Here is a 21,090-nt window from a genome sequence, read left to right as displayed (position 1 = left end):
TGTAAATAAGGTCTGTGTCCCAAGAGATCAAATAAAGAAAAGGCTCTCTGTGCAAAAAGTACTTGTAGTGGCAAAGAACTGCGAACTAAGGGAGTGCCCATCAAATGGCTGAGCAAAGTCAGGACCAGGAAAACGATTTATAAAAGAACAATACTGTAAAAACGAACAATTTTTAAAGACTTAACTCTGATCAAAGCAATGACTAATTTAAGAGCATTATCACTGATAAGTGAAGCATTCAAAGACATTTCCTGCCTCTTAACAAAGAAATGATGGACTCAAAATACTCAGAATGAGACATACAGTTTTAGACCTGGAAATTTTTTTTTTTGCTTGACAATGTATATTTGTGATAAGGTTTTTATTTTTCCTAATCAGTGAGAGAAAAAATAAATACTTCTTAATTTAAAAAAGACAATAGAATAAAGATAAAGAACAACATAAAAATAAAAAGGATGTATAATTTTAGTTTTTTTGTTACAATATTAATTTTACTTTAGAAATGAATTTCTCATTCTTTTTATTATGTCCAAGTATATCTCTCCTCTCTGCTACCCAGAGAACCATCCATTATAACAGAAGAAATTTAATTACTTTTTTAACTTAAAAGAAATATGTTTTTTAAAAGTAATTCAGCAAAACTAGCCCCTCTATCAAGTTTGATGCTATAGGCCATATTCCCAAACTCTTTGAAGAAGAAGAGACAGATGGGAATTTTCTCTGCTTTAGGGCCAAACCTGTCTTTACAAAAGACAGCTAAATTCCAAAAGCATGATCATTTCCCTCTGACTGACAAAGTGAGATGGGTCATAAAGGTAACTTGTTTCCTATTTTTACCCCTTACATAATGTTTCTTTCCAACACAGAGGACATACCCTACACCTCTTCATTTGAAGACAACCTTAAGGCTAAACTGTAAAGTGGAGCCACTTTTCTATTCTCCTAGGAAAGCACCTTCTACTGCTCCCAGAAACTCCTCAAAATGTCTACCTTACTTCCTGAGTAGGATATACTAGTATGTTGGAGACAGACTGTATTAGCTGGAAAGTGTTGACTGTTAATTTTTAGTATTAGTATTTACAACTTAGAAATTTGCAATTAATATAAATTATTTTTATTGATTTGGTCTTTTAATTATTGATTTAAACTTACTGCTTTATTATATTGTTGGCTATGAAGACTTAAGAGAAGTCTTCTTCTTAGTGGACTGTTAATTTTTAGTATTAGTATTTACAACTTAGAAATTTGCAATTAATATAAATAATTTATTTTTATTGATTTGGTCTTTTAATTATTGATTTAAACTTATGCTTTATTATATTGTTGGCTATGAAAACTTAAGAGAAGTCTTCTTCTTGGTGGAGAAAATGTTCATAATGCAGATTATACATAGTACTTTTTGGAAAGCTCCTGGTTAAATATCTGCCTGGTTATGTACCTCCCAAAGTCCCCTTCCTCTTTTTTGTTATGTCAACAGGTGGATAGTCAAAAGACTGGATGATCTGATGAAGAGTAAAGTAAATCTAGTTTGATGGAACAATATATATAATGATTATAATAATATAAATGGAAAAAAATTCTCAAAAGTGAATGTTGCAAAAGTACAAAAAATAAACATGCTTTCAGATCTTTTCAATGTATTATCAGTTTTGCTGAATTTTTTGTCTCTTTCTCTTTATTTCAAAAATATATGTTATATGAGATAGCTTTCTGGAAAGGGGTTGGTGAGAGATAATAGGAGAAATTTTGATGATGTAAAAATAAAAGATATTAATAAAAATTAATTTTAAAAAAGTAGTTAACAGAAATGAACCCTACAGGAGGGATGGGAATTGGGGAGAGGGTAAGGATTTGGGTAACCACAATTAAAAGACTAGTGGTTGGAACAGAGGTAGGAGTGGGGAGACTTGGGTGAGTTATGGAGCAATAATAAGAATGTGGAAGTGGAATGTGGAAATACATGGGAGGAGGATACTAGAGTTAGGGAGTGTCAAATGGGGGGATGGGCAGAGGGCCACACTGTAGCAGATTAACTCAAATCAGGGTGAGAATAGATTGTGGACTGGTTTACAGAAACTAGAGCAGATTTATAGAAAGGTAAGGAAAGGCAAAGGAATAGAAACTGAGAGAAGATTAAGGGAAGAATGGGAAGAAAATTTTTTTGAATATGTGCTCAAGGAGGATGTGTCTGTGTATATGTGTGTGTGTGTGTGTGTGTGAGAAACAGAGAGGAGAGAAATGGATAGACAGAGATAGAGGGAGATAGAGGAAAAAAATGAAAAAAGGAAGTGGGAACAAGAGACAAAATGTGTCCAGAAAGGTAGAGAATGGGATTTGTCTCTGATGGCCTAATTCAGAGATGAAACCCCCTATCAAATCCATGGAACTTTGATGGATGCCCTAAGGAAAAGGTGGCAGTACCCTAACAATTGGGGAGAAGTTTAGTAGCACAGGGTTGCAGGCTAAAAACAGTTATTGATAATAAAGACAGCTAAAGCTGCTTTACTAGTTGAGAGGCTAGTATGGGGAGAGGGAGATGGAAGAAGCTGCAATAGGAAGTACAATTTAGTACAATACAGGTACAATAGTATCTATTTTAGTACAAAATCCATTCTTTTGCCACTCACTCCCTTATTGTCCCTAACTAGGGTCACATTTAAAGCCAAATAAAATGTAAACAACAACTACTTCCACCTTCTTCGTGGGAAAGAAGTTTGAGCTTTGGGAATCATCCATAAACAGCCTAAAACACACTCTAAAAACAGTGTGGTTGTTCCTGTGCCTCTAGAACATTCCAAACCAGGGACACTTTCTAGTTGGTGAAGGCTATTAGTGCTATCTAGGTAGAGAGAAACGTCTTTAAACCAAAGAGGAAACCACCAACTGTTAGGTTTTTTTTCCTACTACGTCCTCATTTCTCCTTGTCCATGAAATTTCATCTGCTTCTTCTAATCCTTTTCTTTCTCCCTGGAGTGAGCTTCTCTGTTTCGGAAGGAAAGGCACTGATTAGTGAAGGAATACGGAATAACAGGATTAATACTAGGAAAGTAGAGAGAGAAGAGACGTTCAAGATCTAGGGATGGTAGCTGGGAGACTGGTTCTGTGGAAATACTGTGAAATACTGAACAATGAAAACTTAACCATCACCTTCCCACCTCTTCCCCGAGTATCTCAGTAGTGTGGTAATGGAAAGTAATTTAAGTTCTTCACTATTAAGTTTTGTCACCTCATCTGTCTAACTTTTGGTTTGATTTAGTGTGGAACCAGTAGAGTAAACCTCAGGGTTCAGGTACATTTTTATAACTCAAGCAATTATATACCTCCCCCAACTCCATCACTTTCTCCCTAAACAGTCAACAAAGAATGAGCTTCAGAGAAGGGCTGGAGAGAGAGGATGGGAGTTTTGAGGGGATCTTCCCCTTTGGATGGGGCTGGAAAGAAGGTCTTTTTTCGCCCCCTAAAATACTTCTACCCAGGTTCTCAAGGCTCCTTAATTCAAGGTGTCAGGTTGCATGTATGGAGTAGAGGAAAAACAGGAGTCAACAATCATTGGAAATAAGACAAAAAGGAAGGAGTCTAAGGGAGACTAGAAGATTGAAAGAGCTCCAGATAACTAGTCCTATTCTCCCCTTCCCCTAATCAGGACTTTCTCTGGGAGCTGGATTACCCTTCCTCTCCATTTCCAGGATCCAGGAGTCCTCCCTACTTCTCTTGGGCTGGATTGGTTGGTGAGTCATCAGCTCATAACTCTAGCCTGGGCGGAGGAAAGGTAGAGGAGGAGCTAGGGGTGAATGGGGGGTGGGAGTGGGAGTGGGGGTGGGGGAAGAATCAGGACCTAGCTGGAGTGTCTAAGTGTGTGTGTTTGTGTTTTGTTGGTGAGCAACGAGGAGAAGTCCCAGGACATCTGTGGGGAAAGCTTCTGAAACTTCACAACCCACCTTCCCTCAACTCCGGCCCCACCCAGTTCCCCCCGTGCCTACTGCTTCCTGGTCGCAGTCGTAGCCATGGCCGAAGAGCAGGCACAGGTTGAGTTGTTCGTCAAGGTAAGAACACCCCCATCTGTCCTACTCACATCAAAGAATTTAGTTTTGCTCCTTCCCATTCTCTTCTACTTCCCCTCCCCAAGTCCTTTATTCTCTTTTCCTTCCAGTCCCTGTGTGGGTTTGCTTCCAGGCAGAGAGTCTCAGTGGCTGGGTTTTTGAGGGGATGGGGGCAGAATGGAAAACAGTATCTGCAGCCTTGGATCCCTTTGATTCATCATCAGTAGTTTGTAAAAGTGGAGATTTTCAGATCGGTGAGAAACAAAAGAATGAGACTGAAGGAGAGTTGTGAAAACTAGGGTGATGGGAGGTGCAGAGCAAATCTGGGCTCCGAGGAGTGGTGCTACTTGGGGTGATTGGGGATTTGGGGAGAAAGAGGATTTTCAGCAATATGAGGAATTACTCCCGTGCCCTCATATTCCCTAAAGATTAGAAGTTAGAAAAAAAAAATATGTGGGGGTTGGAGGTGGGGTGATAATGCAGGAATAAGACATGGGGTAGGTGGAAAGAAGTAAGGATAAAAGTGGTGGGTACGGGTGTTATTCCTTAGGCTGCTTAGGAAGAAGGAAGAGCTCTACGCTTAGAAAAGTTAGAAAAAAGGAGAACAGCTGAGGGAAGAAAAGGCCTTCATAGGAGATAAGCTTGGGGAGAGGAAAGGTCTGGGAGGAATGAGTAACCCACTAAGAGGTGACAGCAATTATGGAAATGGAGGAATGAAAGGAAAGGGATAAGACTGTTAAAGAGCAAAGAGTTTAAGGGAATAGTTTTGTGCAAAGAGCCGGAAGGGTTGAGCTATAAGGTCAGTAAAAAAGGCAGGGAGAATTGGGAGTGAAAGATGTAGAAAAGAACAGAAAGGACTTCCCCATTCTTTGAGAGGTGATCAATCAGAAGTTCTTAGAGCTTTAGGAATCTAAGAACGCTCTTCTCCCATGGCATCCAAAGTTTGGGTATCAAGATAAAGATTGGACTTTGGGCCATTTCCCTTAATCATCTATCTCCCCATCCTCCTCTTCTTCTACTCTTGTCTTCCCATCTACATTACCCTGAGTGAGATATCTCTCTTACTTCCTTTTTTTTTCTTTTTTTTTTTTTTTAAATAACTTTTTATTGACAGAACGCATGCCAGGGTAATTTTTTACAACATTATCCCTTGCACTCACTTCTGTTCCGATTTCTCCCCTCCCTCCCTCCTCTCCCTTACTTCCTTTCTGCAGCTTCTTTCCATCACATCTCCGCCCCCCCCCCTTTTTTTTCTTTTTTTTGCTGAGATAATTGGGGTTAAGTGACTTGCCCAGGGTCACACAGCTAGGAAGTGTTAAGTGTCTGAGGTCAGATTTGAACTCATTTCTTGCTGACTTCAGGACTGGTGCACTACCCACTGCGCCACCTAGCTGCCCCCTGTCACATTTCTGTGACACTCCCAGTCCTGCCTGCCCTTCTCTGTTCTGTTTCCTCTTTCCCCCCAATTTCAGCCAGTCTTTTCTTTCTACTCCTCCATAATCCTCTTTTTTTTTCAGCCTCCTGCAGGTGATCTCTTTCCTTTGCTTTCCTTATGCTTCTCACATTCCTTCTCTTTTCTCTCTCCTTCTACTACCCTTCCTTTCCTCTTTTTGTGTTCTCCTTCCCCTCTTCAATTTCTGTATTTTGGTTTTTGCCTTTCCTTTAATTCACCCTTAAGTGGAGAGGAAAGTGCCGGTTTAGGTGAGGTCCTTATCTCCCTACTCTTATACCAGCCTCAGGGCTTATTTTTAGAGAAGTTACTAAGGGAAAAGCTAGGGGCCTAGTTGTCCCCTGGCTGGGGAGCTCTGGAGATGAAGAGACCCCATGTGTTTAAAAGAAAGCAGTATAGATTTTAGTGAGAGAAGGACTATACATAAGGCTTGGGCTAACTAGGCCTCAGAAACTATTTTTCCTCACCTCCAGGAAGGAAGTGGGCTCAGACCGGAGACATGCAGAAATGAATCATCCTCAGTCAAGTTGTGTGGTAGTGATGGTGGTGTGTGGGGGGGAGGGGTCCCAGGAGGATGAGGTCACCACTTGCTAATCAGAGGGTACTGCCCCTTTCCATTCACCCATTCTGCAGGGAACTGGTACCCCCTTTCCACACCTAGATATACAGATAGTGGTAGAAGAATTTTAGAGAGCTCTTAAGTATTGGGTCTTTTCCCCATCTCCTACTTCCTTCAGAATCAAGGCTCTACAAGTTCCTCATTATAATACAATCCTCATCCCTTTCCCCTTATATGTGGAATCCAATTTTCATCATTCCAGTTCTACTTTTAATAATTCTGACCCTTACCCTCTTCAAGTCCCAAATTGTATTCAGGTACAAGTGTTCTCCCTGAAATAGGACTTCCCCAATCCTGGGTCCAGCCTGGCTGCTTTTCTCCTCCAGAAATGACTGAGGGGACTGCTTTGGAGAGTTTAGAGATGTTAGGGTGGGGTTGTGGAAATCTTTGGACAGAAGGCAGTTGGGTCAGGGGAAGAAGCAAAGTTAGAACAGAGCTTTTACACAGTTCATATCAGAAAGAAGCATGGTAAGGTGGAAAGACCTCAGAAGACTTGGGTTCCTTGGAGTCCTAAGTACTTTCTAGTTCTGTGACCTTGGATATTTGTCCTCACTTTCTTTGTCTGTAAAACGAGTTGGACTAAATAATCTTTGAGTTTTCTTTTAGCTGTAATATTGTGAAGCTATAAAATGTTTTAAAATGTCACCCTAATATCTCATGACTATCTGTCAGAGGTTTTGGCTTTTATGGTAACACATATAACACTTAGAAAATTCCTATGTACCGAGAACAAACTTTTTTGGCATCAATTGCATTAAAGGCAATATTAAAGAAAGTTCCTCATGTATACTTTGTATTGTTTGACCTTTTTGACTTTTGGGGGGGATACATTTCAGGCTGGCAGTGATGGTGCCAAGATTGGGAACTGCCCCTTCTCCCAAAGACTTTTCATGGTGCTATGGCTTAAGGGTGTTACCTTCAATGTCACTACTGTAGACACCAAAAGGTGAGAGCCTGCTTTTACCCACTCTTGCCCGCTGTTACCCTTTCTTTCCTGTCTTTTATTCCTTCTCTAGCTCTATTCCCCATTCGTCCTTCTGTTCCTACCCTCTTTTCCTCCTATACCTCACCTACCTGCCCATCTTCTTTTGCTGTACCAAATTTCTCTCCTAAGTTTACTTCCTATTACCAATACTTCTCTCTTTCCCATTCTCTTTGACTTTCTGAAATCCCAAGTCACCATCCCCTCTGACAACTGGGTTCCTACTGCAGGAGAACAGAGACAGTACAGAAGTTGTGTCCTGGAGGTCAGCTTCCATTCTTACTGTATGGCACTGAAGTACACACAGACACTAACAAAATTGAAGAGTTTCTGGAGGAGGTGCTGAGTCCCCCTAGGTATGTTTGGGGAACCTGGGTTGGGAAAGAGCAAGAGGATCAGGGGAATGAGGAAAAAAGTAGTGAAATCTGAAATGAATGGGGACGGAAGCAGTCCCCAGGTTGTCACATTTTACTTAGAACATCTCCTTTTTATTACTCTATCTCCCACCTGCTCCCAGGTACCCCAAGTTGGCAGCTAAGAACCCAGAATCCAACACAGCTGGCCTAGATGTCTTTGCCAAATTTTCTGCCTACATCAAAAATTCAAACCCAGCACTCAATGCCAGTAAGTCGGAAGGGCCAGAGACCTGGTTCTTGGTAGAAATGTGGGAACTGGGTGGACAAAGGGGGAGACTGGAGAGGCTATTACCAGGGGAGAACAGACCAGGAAGCAGAAGATAGAAGGAAAAAAATGTTAATAGTTTATAGGTGAGGGAAGCAGTGATCCACTAATATTCTATCCCAACCTTGCATTATAAAATCCCTCTTTCTAATAGGTCCCTACATCTCCCTCCATTCTCCATAATAGTTTCCCCAGGTTTTCTGGTTCCATTAGTTCTACTTCATGAACTTATTTTCATTCCATAATTAAGCATGTTCATTCCATAATTAAGTATTTGGACCATTAATTTACTGCTTAATTTTCTTGGCTATTTTCTGGTCTCTTATTAGCACTAGCCCCTCATTTTTTTTTCCTGGTCTACATTCTTTTCTGTCCTGATTATTTCTATGAGATTTTCCCCATCATTTTGGTCCTAATTCTTCAACAGACTTAGAGAAAGGGCTGTTGAAAGCGTTGAAGGTTCTGGACAATTATCTGACATCACCACTTCCAGAGGAGATTGATGAGACAAGTGCAGAAGATGAAGGTGTCTCCCACAGAAAGTTTCTAGATGGTGATGAGCTCACATTGGCTGATTGCAATCTACTGCCCAAACTCCATATTGTACAGGTAAGTCAGCAAGGGAAGGAGAAAGTAGCTAAGGTGACTTTCCTTTGGAGAGCACAGCTATCTTCATAAGAATCACCATCCCCTCTTCTCATTGGTGACTTTCTCATAGCTAATAATGGTAGTGTTAATAATGGTGAGTGTAACTCAGTGTTCCTTAAAGTTCATTTCTGGTTTCTTCTTAATTGAATTGGCACCTCAAACTTTAGCTCAGGGGTTCTTCATGTCTGTGACACTTTTTAGCTTGTGACTCTGGGCAAGCCTCAACTCTTTTCTCTACCCTGTTTTCTCATCTATAAAATGGGGATATTAGTACCTAACATATAGTGTTGTAAGGATCAAATGATAACATGTAAATTGCTTCACAAATCTTTATATATATTTTCTACTTTAATATAAATTTTTTCCTCTTGTGAGCCTTTTATTTTATGTATTTAAAAACATTTTTTGAACTAACAAAACTAAGAGTTGGTTTTGTAATTTAAAAAAAACCTTTTGGTTAATTTCTTTCTTTCTTTCTTTTTTTATTTTTCAGCATTGATAATTGCAAAATCTTTTGTTCCAATTTTTCCCCTCCTTCCTCCCACCCTTCCCCTATATGGCAGGTAGACCAATACATGTTAAATATGTTAAAGCTAATACATCATTTTTAATTGAGCTGACAAAAATTTATGTAGTGAAGTGCTTTTTGGCAAAGCCTTATAAGTGAAGAATAGAACTTGGTTAGATGGAACAGAGGATAAAAAAGAAGGGAAAGCAAATTATGTGAACAAAAATGGAATGGACTGCTTTTCATATTTGTGGAAAGCTTGGGCAAGGGGGTAGTGATGAAGTTGAGATGTCAGTTGGGGTCAGATTGTAAACACTTTAAATTTAAGACCAAAGAATTTGGAATTTATTCTATAGGAAATGTTGAAGGTTTTAGAGTTAGAAATGTTGATATGACATATTAATAGACCTCCACTGTGGTCACAATCATCGATACTGAGCATCAGCTAATTATGTTATTTGTATCTCTCCTCTCTTTCTCCAATAGGTTGTATGTAAGAAATATCGGGGATTTTCTATTCCAGAAGAGTTTCGAGGGGTGCAAAGATACCTGCGTAATGCATATGCCAGAGAAGAATTTGCCTCTACCTGTCCAGATGCTGAGGAGATAGAGCTGGCTTATGAGCTAGTAGCCAAAGCCCTACAATAGCCGTGGACAAAACTTCTTTCTTCTATCCTACTTCTTTCACAAATGACTTGATAAAGCTTCTCAATGAACACATTTCTAGATGGCCACTGAGCACAGAATTTTGAAATAAAGCACAGAAGGGTAGGGAAGATTGTTGGGAACAGGATGGGGAGGAAAATGGGGGGGATTTTTTTTTGAAGGGGTTAGGATGAAAACATTTCATAAATAAAACAAATGAAAATAGTATGTTCTTATCCTGAGTATTGGGAGGTTGGAAGCCAGGGTCTGATTGGAGAGGACAGATGAATCGGAAGCATTAAGGGAGATTGTAGAAGTGGGATCAGATGTTATGAGAGTTGGGAAGCAGAGCCCTCAAGTTCCCCGAAGAGTATTTTGAAGTGAAAGCAGAGAGAGCCAAAAGTTGTATTTTCAATCGAGTGTTCGACGTAATAGGGAGCTTGAGGAAGGCTGGGATGAAGGATGACGTCCCAAATCTTCAAGAATTTGAGGAGAACTACACCAGGGGGAAAGAAGAAATCCTGGAAGGGAAGGGGTGTGGCCATACGCTGTAGTGTAGGAAGCCCCAAAGGAGTGGATGTGGTCTAGAGGGGCGGGGCCTCTGGAAGTCCAGCCCGTATCGGATCAGACAATACCCTGAAGCCGCCAGTCCAAGGACCCTCACCCCAGTCCTGGGCCCCAGCCCCTCCCAAGGCCTACAGACTGGGATTCCCCTCCCCCACCCCCTTACCCGGGAGTTGAGGGGCCCCCGAACACTGATCTCCAAGGGGAAGGGGCGGGGTGAGACAGCCAGCGGTGAGTGACTTTATGATAGGGGAGCAGGGCGGGGGAGAAGGGGTCCAGGCGGGGGAAGGAGAGAGCAAGTGCAGACAGCTTGTGATTTGTGGTCCAGAGGTAGGAAGCAGATGTCTGGAGTGCTGAGAGATGAGCGGTAGAGGAGTCTAACCCTTGGCACCTTAAAAGTAAGCAGGGTGGGGAGATCAAACGCCTGAATTCTCAGGACTGGGAAGATAGGATTCTATTGAGAAAATTTGTTGAGGGTAGCGATCAAGGGGAGTACTCTCATTGTCTAAAATGATGCCCTCCCCCTTTTCTCTGGTCCTTATAGTTTCACTCCAGACCTCTCCCAGTCCCGTGAGACTTCGCCTGATTTTATACTGGGTGCACTAAAGGTTGCATGAATCCGGCTGGATTCCGTAGTCTTCCTCGCTTCCTTTAAGGAGCGAGGCTTCCAATCCATCTCCTGCCTTTCTTTCCTCCTTCCTCCCGAACAGCCTTTGCTTCCCCTCGGAGTCTCAAGCATCTGACCCGGGAGTCCTTTATCGACTACTAATAACGAAGGGTTAAGGGGGTGAGTTCGTCTCATATTTAGGCAGTGAGCGCATCCTAGCGGTGACTGGTCGCGAAGAGGCTAATGGAGAGGCACAGGAGTGGGGGTGGGGTGGGGTGGGGAGGGCTGTGGGGTGGGAAGTCGGAGTTGGTCATTGAAGGGACTACAGGTGGTTTTGGGGGGAGCGTGTAGGAGGTCCCAGTTTTCTCCCCAGTGCAGGCTCTATTGGATTCAAAAAGGAATTAAAATTGTCGACAGATAGAAACCAAGAGGGGATAGTTGGATATTGAGGAATCCTTAAACCCCTACCCTTTCCTTGCTTATCTCAGTCTATTGGCTCTCCCTTTTGGCAGGTGAAAAAGTAAAAGGAAAAAAGAGAGACAGCCAAGGTGTGTGGCTGGGATGGGGACCCCGGGGGAGGGGCTTGGCCGATTTTCCCATGCCCTGATCCGGGGGGTCCCAGAAAGTCTGGGCAAAGAGGAGGAAGGAATAGCAGTTGGTCTCCCACCTCTGGACCTGGCGAAGGCACAGCGAGAACATGGAGTGTTGGGAGGGAAACTGAGGCAGCGCCTGGGTCTTCAACTATTGGAATTGCCCCCTGAAGAACAACTGCCATTTGGACCCCTGCTGGGAGACACAGTTGTGATACACGGAGACACAGCCCTCATCACTCGACCCTGGAGCCCTTCTAGGCGGCCGGAAGTGAGTGCAGGAGAGCAAGAGTGGACGGGGAAAGGGGGAAAGGGAAGTTGAGGGCCAGAGCTTTCGGGAGAGCAGGGCTGGGGTAGTAGGACACCGGTATCTTAAAACCGAGATTCTCTTCCCCTGCTCCCAGGTGGATGGAGTCAGACGGGCCCTGCAGGATCTGGGACTGCGGATCGTAGAGCTCAAAGATGAGAACGCCACACTGGATGGGACCGACGTGCTGTTCACAGGTGGGCCCTGAGGGATCTGGGGAGAACAGGACGCTTGAGTGGCTTGAGTCGTTCTAGGGGAAAGGTTCTTTGGGGAAGAGAGTCTGGGAGACAGATTTCTCTTCTGAACTCTATGTTCTAGGCCATGAGTTTTTCGTGGGCCTCTCTAAGTGGACCAACCACCGAGGAGCTGAAATTGTTGCCGACACATTCAGGGTGAGGGAAACTGGTCCGTAGGCAAAGGCCTTCGGGTGCGGTAGGCCAAGGGCCCCCAGACTGGAGAGCGGTGGGGGAAAGCCTGAGACGAGAGAAGTATGGTCCGGAGAAGCGGGGGCAAGGTTGGGAGGAGCAGGTGCCGCTCTGGAAAATTGCGGGAAGGATTCCGGGTATCATCTTGTCTTTCCAACATGTATTTCTACCGGTTTCCTTCTTCCTAGGACTTTGCCGTTTCCACTGTGCCCGTTTTGGGCCCTTCCCACTTACGAGGGCTCTGCGGAATGGGAGGGCCCCGAACCGTCTTGGCTGGCAGCAGCGAAGCCGCGCAAAAAGCTTTGAGGGTGAGGAGGAGGGACAGGTGCCACAGGGGGCACAAGTTAAGCTTTAAGGGAGGAGCTTATTGGATGAGTGATAGGTCTTAGATACAGGGATGGGGCGGATGGGACCTGGATACGAAATCCCAGAAAATACTTGAGCCCAGGTTAAGCCCTACCATTTGTTCCTTGGGCATTGTAGGGGTCAGAAAGGGCTGTAACTCGGGGACTAGGTTCTAAATCCCCTTTTTCCTTTGCTTCCCTAGGCTATGGCGGCGCTGACCGATCACCCCTATGCCTCCCTTACTCTCCCAGACGACGCGGCCGCAGACTGCTTATTTCTGAGGCCGGGACTCCCGGAGGCGTCTCCTTTCCTGCTGCATCGAGGGTGTGGGGACTTGCCCAACAGCCAGGAGGTGAGAAACAGGAAAGGGAGGGAGCGTGTCACGTGGGCAAGGAAGGAGAGGGACGGGATTTCTGGAATTGCCAGACGGTGCTGTCCAGGGCTTATCATTAATCCCACCTTCTCCCCCTAGGTGCTGCAGAAACTACCTGATGTGACTCTGGTACCAGTGTCTTGCTCCGAGCTGGAGAAGGCCGGGGCAGGGCTCAGCTCCCTTTGCCTCTTCCTCAACACCCGCCCCCACAGCTAAGAGATCTCCAAATGTGGAATCAGTGAAGTAGGAAGAATAGAAAAGGAAAGATGAGTTTACCTGTGGGATGAGAAGTAGAAGAAGCTAGGTGTGGGGTAGGAACCAGGGTTTGGGGTGGGGAAGGGGGAACAGATCGGATCCCTGATAATAAAATGGAACTAACCTTTTAGGCTTCACTGTGTGTTAGTGTTTGATTAGGGAAGGTGGATTTGGGCGCTGGTGAATTGGTCTTGTTCTGTCTGGCGCCATGAGAGTGGAACAGCACAATGTGGGGAGGGGCGGGAGGCCCAGAGGGGAAAGGGTGAGATTTAGAATTCAGGTCTATTTTCAGTAGTTGTAGGGAGCAGAGAGTATCCAAGGCCCAGATGGGCTCAGAATTAGCTTCCGATGACTCGTTGGGAGTGAGAACGTGGCCGTGGGAAGGAAGGTCAGGAGGATCACAATGCAAGCTATGGGATAAGCTCTTTTCAAACCACTATAGCATAGATGGTGCCGGTGTCCTTGGGGATGGTGTTTTTAGGATTTCTGAGAGGAATGTGCTCCAGATCAGCGTAGAGAAGGCTCTGGAAAAATGGGAAAAGAAGACAGGATGCAGAATAGGGATCCACCATGTAGTCCAGGACTATTGTATCCCTGGGGACTCAGGCAATAGACCGTTTCCATGCATTCCCTTTTTTTCTCCAGCTCCCTCCTCCCTCCAGTTCTTACCTTTTCATCCTCCAAGTTCTCTGTTTCCCGAGTCTCTTTTTTCCATCGACTCTGGATCTCAGTGTCCATAGATGGATCTTTTGTTTTGGGGAACGGGTGCAGAGCTGAGGGATGGGAAGAGGGCACATGTCCAGTCACAGAATGGAGCTGGGGAGAGGAGCTATTCTCACCACGTGCTGGGTTGGTTCTGACTAGCCCGGAAGGGAGTTTCCTAGAATGGGTTAGAGAGGGAAATTAGGGGCTCTGACCAAATTTGTACTCTCTTATCTTTAGCTAACGGAAGCCCCAGCCATCTCTTTAAGTTTCTTGCACAAAATTAGAAAACCAAGACTCCTACTATCCAGCCTGTCACTTCCTCCAACCACATAGTCTTCTCTGTGCCTAACACTCAGTAGGCACTTAATAAATGCCTCACTGGTTGGTCAGAGCTGGCCCCTTAGCTCTTCCTCCCACTTCCAGCCAGGCTTTATTAGCCTTTGGCACGCCACTCAGATTTTCATGCCTCCCTTTTCTCCACACCCACCCAGAAATCAGTTCCACTCTCACACTGGGTAACCCCCGCTCCTCAGTTTTTTATGTCTTCATCTCCGATCCCAGTTACCCCTTCCCCTTCTTTCCATCCCCCATCTTCTGCTTCCTGGCACTTACTGACGAAGTCTCCAAGCCATCCCCAGCCCTGTCAGCCCCAAAGCCAACCCGATGCCCAGCAGAGGGTACAGGAACAGAGGGTACGAGGATCCTAAAGAGGGGAGCAGAGTCAGAAGGGAGCACTTAGAGTCCTCTTTACAAGGAACTCAACCAACACACAGCAGGACCACTTCCATCTCCATCCATTCATTACACAAATTATTAGGTGCCCGACCCTGTGCAAAGCGCAGGAGATACAATAGTATTACCCCCATGGGAGAAGTTCGGCCTGTTCTAACAACTGCAGAGCATGGCCAGCCTTTCCCAACTCACCCGAGGTGGGCCTGGAGGCTCTGCAAGCAGCCTTGTCCCCCAGCACTGTGAGGCAGGTCCGACTCTCATTGCCCTGGCGGCCGCCAGTTCCCAAACAGAAGAAGGTCCCCGAGTCTCCTCTAGCGAGGAGCAGCTCCAGCTGCTGAATGCCACTGGGGCTCACCACACGCAGACGACCAGCAAAGCGCGAGGTGGAAGCTCGGGTGAGATTTGCTGGGGGGGAGGCCCAGACCACCGGGCGGCGACCCGGAGACAAGCCTATACAGCCTGGGTAGGTAGGAGCCCAAACCCAGCGGGTCGCCTGAGAGATCCCAGTGCAAGAAATACTCACCCGATCTCCAGGGCGTCCTTCCAGAAGAACTGCGGAGAGTTGGGATAAGGGGGGATTCTGAGTCCCACCTTCTATCACCAGCCTTTGTTCTGAAAGCTCGTCTTCCTGGAGAATCCAGGCATCCCTTCCTCTCTCCTCCCCCATTCTTGGATTTTTCCTAGGATTCAAGGTCCGATCCCATATCACCTCCCCTCTGCCCCCCCCCCACCCCAGTCCTTGTTTCTCTTCCCCTTTCCCATTCACTTCCCACCCCACCTCCACTCACCGTCCAGGTTCCCTCCAGTCCCTGCGAGCAGCAGCAAAAGTCCCAGGACTAGGACCATGATCGGGCATCTGGTGGGGACAGAAATGAGGGAGCTGAGTGACTGGGGAGGGGGGAAGTTGGCTAGAGGGAGGGAGCAGTTGCTGGGTTGGGGACACAGATAAAGGACGGGGTGGAGATTCAGTTTCCTGGACACCAAATCCTAAGGGGAATTTTAGTGACCACATTCTTATTTACCCCTCGCTGTTGACTCTAAATTCTACATGGGGACCATTACAGCCCATATCCTCACGAGGACGGAGAGGACCACTAGGTGTAGAGGGTTTGCACTCTTCACCCAAGGGGAAGAAAAGGGACTGGGCTATTTTTACTCATTCAGTTTAGCTGCATCCTATAGGGTGTTATTCCAAAATCTATAAGCCCCAGGAACTCTGACATCACAATGGGTTTTGGTGATGTTACAATTCCTTCTCTATTTGCTTCTCTTGAGAAGGTAACAGAATTTTGGGGAGAGGAACAGGCTATCCTGTACTAAGATAGTTCTTGTCCATCTTTTTTGGGGGAGAGGGTCTTCCTCATTTCCCTCTTCAACTTTCCTTTCTCTACCCTATACTCTCTGTCCCCAGTTAAATGAAACTTGGAAAGGAGATGCTGCCTGGATCAGAAGGGGAGGGGCCTTTCTAGCTACAAATCTCAAATATTTAGAAATCTTTATCTGCTTCTTCTATCATCTCCAACAGCCCTACCATGAGTGCCTTCTTGCTCCTCAGCTTCTCAGTGCTGGTCTGCTGGGTTTCAGATGAGCTCTGTAGGGGATTCAAGTATTCAGTTAGTTTCTCCCTTCAATCCCTAGTTCCTGCTTAGGGATCTAGATATTAAGCTTCTTGGCCCCTAATAAAAACTCTGAGAAGAGAAGGCAAAGAGGAAGAAGAGGTAAAACTCTTCTCAGGGTTTCAAGATTCAAGGGTTCAAGGGATCACAGTCCCCTAAAAGCCCTTTGTTCTACTGGCCAACTCCCATCACACACTCCTCTCAGTGACTTAGATATCTTTTGTTTTAGCTCCCTGATGTTCCCAAGCCTCTTTCTCCCTCTCCCAGTTCTCTCTCTCTTTTTTAAATTAAAGCTTTTTATTTTCAAAACACATGGATGGATAATTTTTCAACATTGACCCTTGCATATCCTTTTGTTCCAAAATTTCCCCTCCTTCTCTCCATCTCTTACCCTAGATGACAAGCAATCCAATATATATTATACATGTTAAAATATATGTTAAATCCAATATATGCAAACATATTTATACAATTATCTTGCTGCATAAGAAAAATCAGATAAAAAGGAATGAAAATGAGTAAGAAAACAAAATGCACTTTTCCAAATTCTCATTCCTCAAGGACTAAGTTCTTTAAGTTCCCCAAACAGCATGTCCTCTTTGTGTTAGTTCTCCAGTATTTAGCATTCTTTTTTTCCTGCTCTATTCTCCCCCTTTTCTTGAAGCAGCACCCACTTTTTTATGGGTCAAAAAATATAATTTTCCTAGTCCTTGCTCTTATAGCCTCTGCTCCCCTTATGAACCCAGCTATCATCTTCTCTAAAGCCTAGGTTTAGTTCAGTTCCATCTCATTGTGTTAAGGTGGGAGAAATGAGGGTTGGGGTCTCCCTGGCCAGTCACAGGCTTTTCAAAAGAAAGAATTTGCAAACCCCAATAAATATAGGCTCGAGGTTTGTGGCAAGAATGGGTTTATTATGCTAAAAGAACAGCTCTCTTAACAGGCAAAATCGTGTTAGGATTGTTCGCAAAGGTTTTTGCACACAGTGTTTTATTATATTGGGTTCTTTTGGCCCAGAGCTGGGGCCAGTCTCCAAATGAATTTGAGGGACTAATTTTCAACTCAATAGAGGATAATGATTATGCCCGAAGCCAAAATCTCTAATTGAATGAGATTATTTATCTGGGAATTTCCCCTATGAACAGGAGGATTTGAGACCCAGAACCACCTTTCCCTCAAGATTAAAGGGGACACAGTTTACACCATGGCCTTTCCAACCTTTACCTCCCCAACACCCCATACCCCGCCAAAGATCAGAACGGTTTACATCAATTGGACTAAAGGACCTTCGAAGTGGTTTGTAGCTTGAGTCACCTTCAGAACAGTCCCTAGATCCCTAGATCCCTTTGGGAGACATCACTATAGTTGCTGAGTCAAATCATTCTATGGGCAGGGCATTTTGGGGTAGTGTGTGGGAGAATGAATAGGCTTCCATTTCAAATACTCAGCTTGGGGTCCAGGTGGTTAGCCTCTCCAAGGATTAAATTTCCAAGAACCCAACATTGATGAGATTATTTGTCATCATAAACTTTGAATTATCTGAAAATAATAGGGCAAAGATTTCTGAATTCACTCTTCCATACTTAGAATTTTCTTTGGGAGTATTTATATGATTCTTTCTCTACAATCAATTCTCTTCTTCAGATTGTAGAGTAAAAGTTCAGAATGAGGAATTTAAAGCTAGTTGTATTTTCTAGTCCTTGTGCAACAAGAGAACTGTTCGGTTCTGCACACATATATTCTATCTAGGATATACTGTAACCTATTTAACATTTAAAGGACTGCTTGCCATCTGGGGGAGGGGGTGGAGGGAGGAAGGGGAAAAATCGGAACAGAAGTGAGTGCAAGGGATAATGTTGTAAAAAATTACTCTGGCATGGGTTCTGTCAATAAAAATTTAAAATATATATATATATATATATATCTTTTCAAGCCTTTCTAAAAAAAATAGAATTATAGGTGAAAGTAGTTTTGGAAAAGAGGGAAAGGATATAAGATCTTGAGTATTCAAATAAGCTGGAAGTAAGTGACTGAAAGGTGGGAGCTAGGAAATGAGTGTACCTATGTTGGGAAGGAAGAGAAGAGAATAGGAAATGGTAGGGAAATAGGGGAAACTTCACAGAATTTTTTAAAATTAAATGAGATATGTGCATGGTGCTTGACTTAAAGTGCTATTATTCTTAAATTGCAAATTATAGGTGAAATCATTATGGATAAAATTGTCTTGGTTCATTTGTCTTTCCTTCTCTACTTTTTCTGGTTTTTTCTTATCCTTCTAAAACTTCAAGTTTTTGGATCCCTTCTATCTCAGCATCTTTTTCTTCTCTGATGTCTTCTTCCTCTTCCTCTTTCTTTTCTCTCCTGCTTGATATCTCTTCTCTCTTTCCTTCTTCCCCCTTCTCAATTTTTCTTTCTCACCTCCAATTACTATTTTGCTAACTGAGGAACATGAATTAGATGATCTCTGGGGTCCTTTCATCTTCAAATTCTTTGATCCTTTCTGGATTCTTCATTGTGCACCTTCTCTGTTTATTTTTCCTTCTGTTGTGCCAGTTCCTTTTATTGTCCTGCCTCAGTTTCTCTAAATTATCCTGCTTCAATCCCCCTGGTTGCAACACTCCTTTCTAACCATTAGGACTGAGATAATTAGGGCTGGGAGCACTGACCATTAGCATTCCATAGGCAGATAAGTTACTAAGAGATATGTTGAAGTATCTCTAAGTTCCAGATTTTCTGTCTCTAGCTGACTACCCTCTTTACTCCCAATTTATCAGAATTTATGGTCCTCACCCCCCAAATTGTCAGAACCAAATTAATGGGACCTGCTTGGAAATTCCTGAGTTTACCAATGTTTGGACTCCTTTGCCTTTGTCTCCCCTGATCATTTGGAGCTCATTGGAATCTCACATTTGCTGCTGGATTCTTTGAGACAAATGTCACAATTTGGCCCTGGAGGCAGAATGGATTCTGCTCTGCCTCCAGACTATCTTTCCCTCATAGAAACCCAAATAAAATATTAAAAACTCTCTAATCTATATCTTGCCTTGTTTTCTCTGACATTACACTTCAATGTCTGTTTCTTCCTTTCTATGTCTCTCTCCCACCTGTATGGAATTAACTGAGTGAAGACCCTCTCATGGGAATATAGCCTTAAACTATACTTAAACTATAATTGTGACTTGAGACTATAATAACAAATAAAGCTATAGCTAAAAAAGTTTCAGGTGTTCATCCCCTCCTCTTTCCACCACCTTCAATTAGCATTTAAGTACCTCTTCTAAAGACAATTTATTCTTTCACTTCTGGCATAGATTTCCTTGATTAGAATGTAAACCAGGATGCCCTCAAACTTTGGGAGAAAAGGCCAGGGGTGTGTGTGGAAGAAATAGGGGGTGGGGCTTCTGTATTCAGACTATTTAATCTTGTGTTTTGCAATTTTTACTTTGCACTCCTTTGACTGACAAACATCTTATCAGATGGGAGATGCCCTTTCTCTTGAGATCATTATTATGATTTGTTAATTCCTTTTTGCTTTTTCTTACACCAAGAATCTCTGATTATTTTTGTGGTCGCTATTGTGCCCCTCACAGCCCCATCCCCTCTGACTGTCCTGTGTTGTCTGAGACCTGCTCTACTAACTGGACTCTCTACCCCACCTGCTTAATGGTTCCACTATTACACTTGAACCTTTGCTCAGGTTTTACTTTAGACATCCTTTGAATTTAACCTATCCCGAGTTTCCCTCTGTCCTCAGGCCCCCCCCCCCTTTCTCTCAGTCTCACCCTTTCGTCTTCTAGTTTTGACTCACATTCCTTTCTGTTTTCAGAGATAGAGATGTTGGGCTACTTTCCCCCACTACAAACTATTGGGAGGGGACTTTCTACAACTTGTGGCCCTAGGGCTATATGCACAGCTGATACTACTGAGAGATCAGAGTAGAGCCAAGCTGAGCTATAACCTCCTTGGTTGAGTTTCATTTACCCGATCCCAGTAGGCAGTAGCACTCCTCAATATAATCTTGCAGACCACCATCCTAATGTGGAGGTTAGGAAGGGACTCCAAAAGTTTGGGGTCACAGACCGGTGTCATGGGGTATCTCAAAAGAATTTGCAGGCTTGAACCCATTTCCCAGTCAAGGGGCAAAGTTTATTATAATTGTAATGCCGTTGCAAGTGAGCTGAGTTCCAGAAGAAATCAGCAGCATGCTAAGAGAGAGGAGACCCCCTTATCCAGCATTCTATCATTGACATGCTAGTTCTATGGCCCAGAGGAGTGGCTCCCAAATTTGGTTATCACTGACCAACAGATTATCTATCTGACAGTCAGCAATGAACAGTGGAGTGGTCTATTCACTATTGTCTCAGCAGTTCATTTGTGGGAGTTTCCTGAGGCCAGAAGCTATCTGACTGAGGTGTGATCTACTCAGAATCAGTTTCCAGAGGGAGACTGCAAAGTCAGAAGATTAGGACTACTGACTTATTGTTAGAACAGAAGCCCCCCTAAAATCAGGGGACCTCAAAATCATTGTTATATCCATCTCACATTCTTGCTGTTATTGTGTACAATGTGTTCCTCCTGGGTCTGCTTGTTTTGCTCAGTGTGAATGCCCGCTCTGCATTCACTATTGCCAGTCTCTCCTAATTCCCAGGCCCTCAGGGAAATCTCTGGTCACTGTCTTTTGCAGTGCTTAAACCAATTTTACCAAGCTTACCTCCTTCTGAGGTCTTCAGAGATCGCTGGCCATTATTTCGTAAGAATGATAGTTTAGACCAGGGGTCCTTAAACTACGGCCCACAGGCCAGATGCGGCAGCTAAGGACGTTTATCCCCCTCACCTAGGGCTAGGAAGTTTCTTTATTTAAAGGCCCACAAAACAAAAGTTTTGTTTTTTATTATAGTCCGGCCCTCCAACAATCTGAGGGACAGTGAACTTGCCCCCTATTTAAAAAGTTTGAGGACCCCTGGTAGCTACATGACAGAGCACTCGAGAGCAGTTGTATGC

General features: G+C 43.9%; 3 protein-coding genes across 7 annotated transcripts; 2 read left to right on the top strand and 1 right to left on the bottom strand.

The window, feature by feature from the left end:
• Positions 1–3,810: 3,810 nt before the first annotated feature.
• Positions 3,811–9,801, top strand: CLIC1 (chloride intracellular channel 1). Its single transcript, XM_051996224.1, has 6 exons — positions 3,811–4,043; positions 6,946–7,055; positions 7,322–7,447; positions 7,609–7,715; positions 8,200–8,381; positions 9,415–9,801. Exons 1-6 carry the CDS (start codon positions 4,005–4,007, stop codon positions 9,574–9,576), a joined length of 726 nt encoding a protein of 241 aa, XP_051852184.1. The 5' UTR covers positions 3,811–4,004; the 3' UTR covers positions 9,577–9,801.
• A 470-nt stretch (positions 9,802–10,271) lies between these two features.
• Positions 10,272–13,176, top strand: DDAH2 (dimethylarginine dimethylaminohydrolase 2). Of its 5 annotated transcripts, none has more exons than XM_051996220.1 (8): positions 10,272–10,368; positions 10,848–10,924; positions 11,257–11,605; positions 11,739–11,838; positions 11,960–12,033; positions 12,255–12,374; positions 12,614–12,763; positions 12,884–13,176. In XM_051996220.1, exons 3-8 carry the CDS (start codon positions 11,306–11,308, stop codon positions 12,998–13,000), a joined length of 861 nt encoding a protein of 286 aa, XP_051852180.1. In that variant the 5' UTR covers positions 10,272–10,368; positions 10,848–10,924; positions 11,257–11,305; the 3' UTR covers positions 13,001–13,176. The 5 variants fall into 5 exon arrangements, with proteins under 5 accessions (XP_051852180.1, XP_051852181.1, XP_051852179.1 ...); XM_051996221.1 differs by having other exon boundaries at positions 10,282–10,368; positions 10,682–10,924; XM_051996219.1 differs by having other exon boundaries at positions 10,306–10,535.
• Positions 13,177–13,443: 267 nt separating this feature from the next.
• MPIG6B (megakaryocyte and platelet inhibitory receptor G6b) lies at positions 13,444–15,342 on the bottom strand. The gene is made up of 5 exons (XM_051996223.1): positions 15,265–15,342; positions 14,669–15,028; positions 14,357–14,447; positions 13,709–13,919; positions 13,444–13,563 (listed from the first exon to the last, which is right to left on the bottom strand). Exons 1-5 carry the CDS (start codon positions 15,320–15,322, stop codon positions 13,468–13,470), a joined length of 816 nt encoding a protein of 271 aa, XP_051852183.1. The 5' UTR covers positions 15,323–15,342; the 3' UTR covers positions 13,444–13,467.
• Positions 15,343–21,090: the final 5,748 nt, after the last annotated feature.

This window comes from Antechinus flavipes, chromosome 4 (genome assembly GCF_016432865.1).
Source record: "Antechinus flavipes isolate AdamAnt ecotype Samford, QLD, Australia chromosome 4, AdamAnt_v2, whole genome shotgun sequence".
Lineage (NCBI taxonomy): Eukaryota > Metazoa > Chordata > Mammalia > Dasyuromorphia > Dasyuridae > Antechinus > Antechinus flavipes.
Note: the sequence above shows the minus strand (reverse complement) of the source record. Positions and strands in the feature narration are given on the sequence as shown.

Excerpts from the sequence above, each read along its gene's own strand:
- CLIC1 (XM_051996224.1), top strand. The coding sequence starts at position 4,005 with ATGGCCGAAGAGCAGGCACAGGTTGAGTTGTTCGTCAAG. Across the intron at positions 4,044-6,945 it reads AGGTTGAGTTGTTCGTCAAG|GCTGGCAGTGATGGTGCCAA; the intron begins GTAAGAACACCC and ends GATACATTTCAG. Across the intron at positions 8,382-9,414 it reads CCAAACTCCATATTGTACAG|GTTGTATGTAAGAAATATCG; the intron begins GTAAGTCAGCAA and ends TTTCTCCAATAG.
- MPIG6B (XM_051996223.1), bottom strand. The coding sequence starts at position 15,322 with ATGGTCCTAGTCCTGGGACTTTTGCTGCTGCTCGCAGGGACTGGAGGG. Across the intron at positions 15,029-15,264 it reads GACTGGAGGGAACCTGGACG|TTCTTCTGGAAGGACGCCCT; the intron begins GTGAGTGGAGGT and ends AACTCTCCGCAG. Across the intron at positions 13,920-14,356 it reads ATGGCTTGGAGACTTCGTCA|GAAACTCCCTTCCGGGCTAG; the intron begins GTAAGTGCCAGG and ends AACCCATTCTAG.
- DDAH2 (XM_051996220.1), top strand. The coding sequence starts at position 11,306 with ATGGGGACCCCGGGGGAGGGGCTTGGCCGATTTTCCCATGCCCTGATC. Across the intron at positions 11,606-11,738 it reads GCCCTTCTAGGCGGCCGGAA|GTGGATGGAGTCAGACGGGC; the intron begins GTGAGTGCAGGA and ends CCCTGCTCCCAG. Across the intron at positions 12,034-12,254 it reads TTGTTGCCGACACATTCAGG|GACTTTGCCGTTTCCACTGT; the intron begins GTGAGGGAAACT and ends CCTTCTTCCTAG.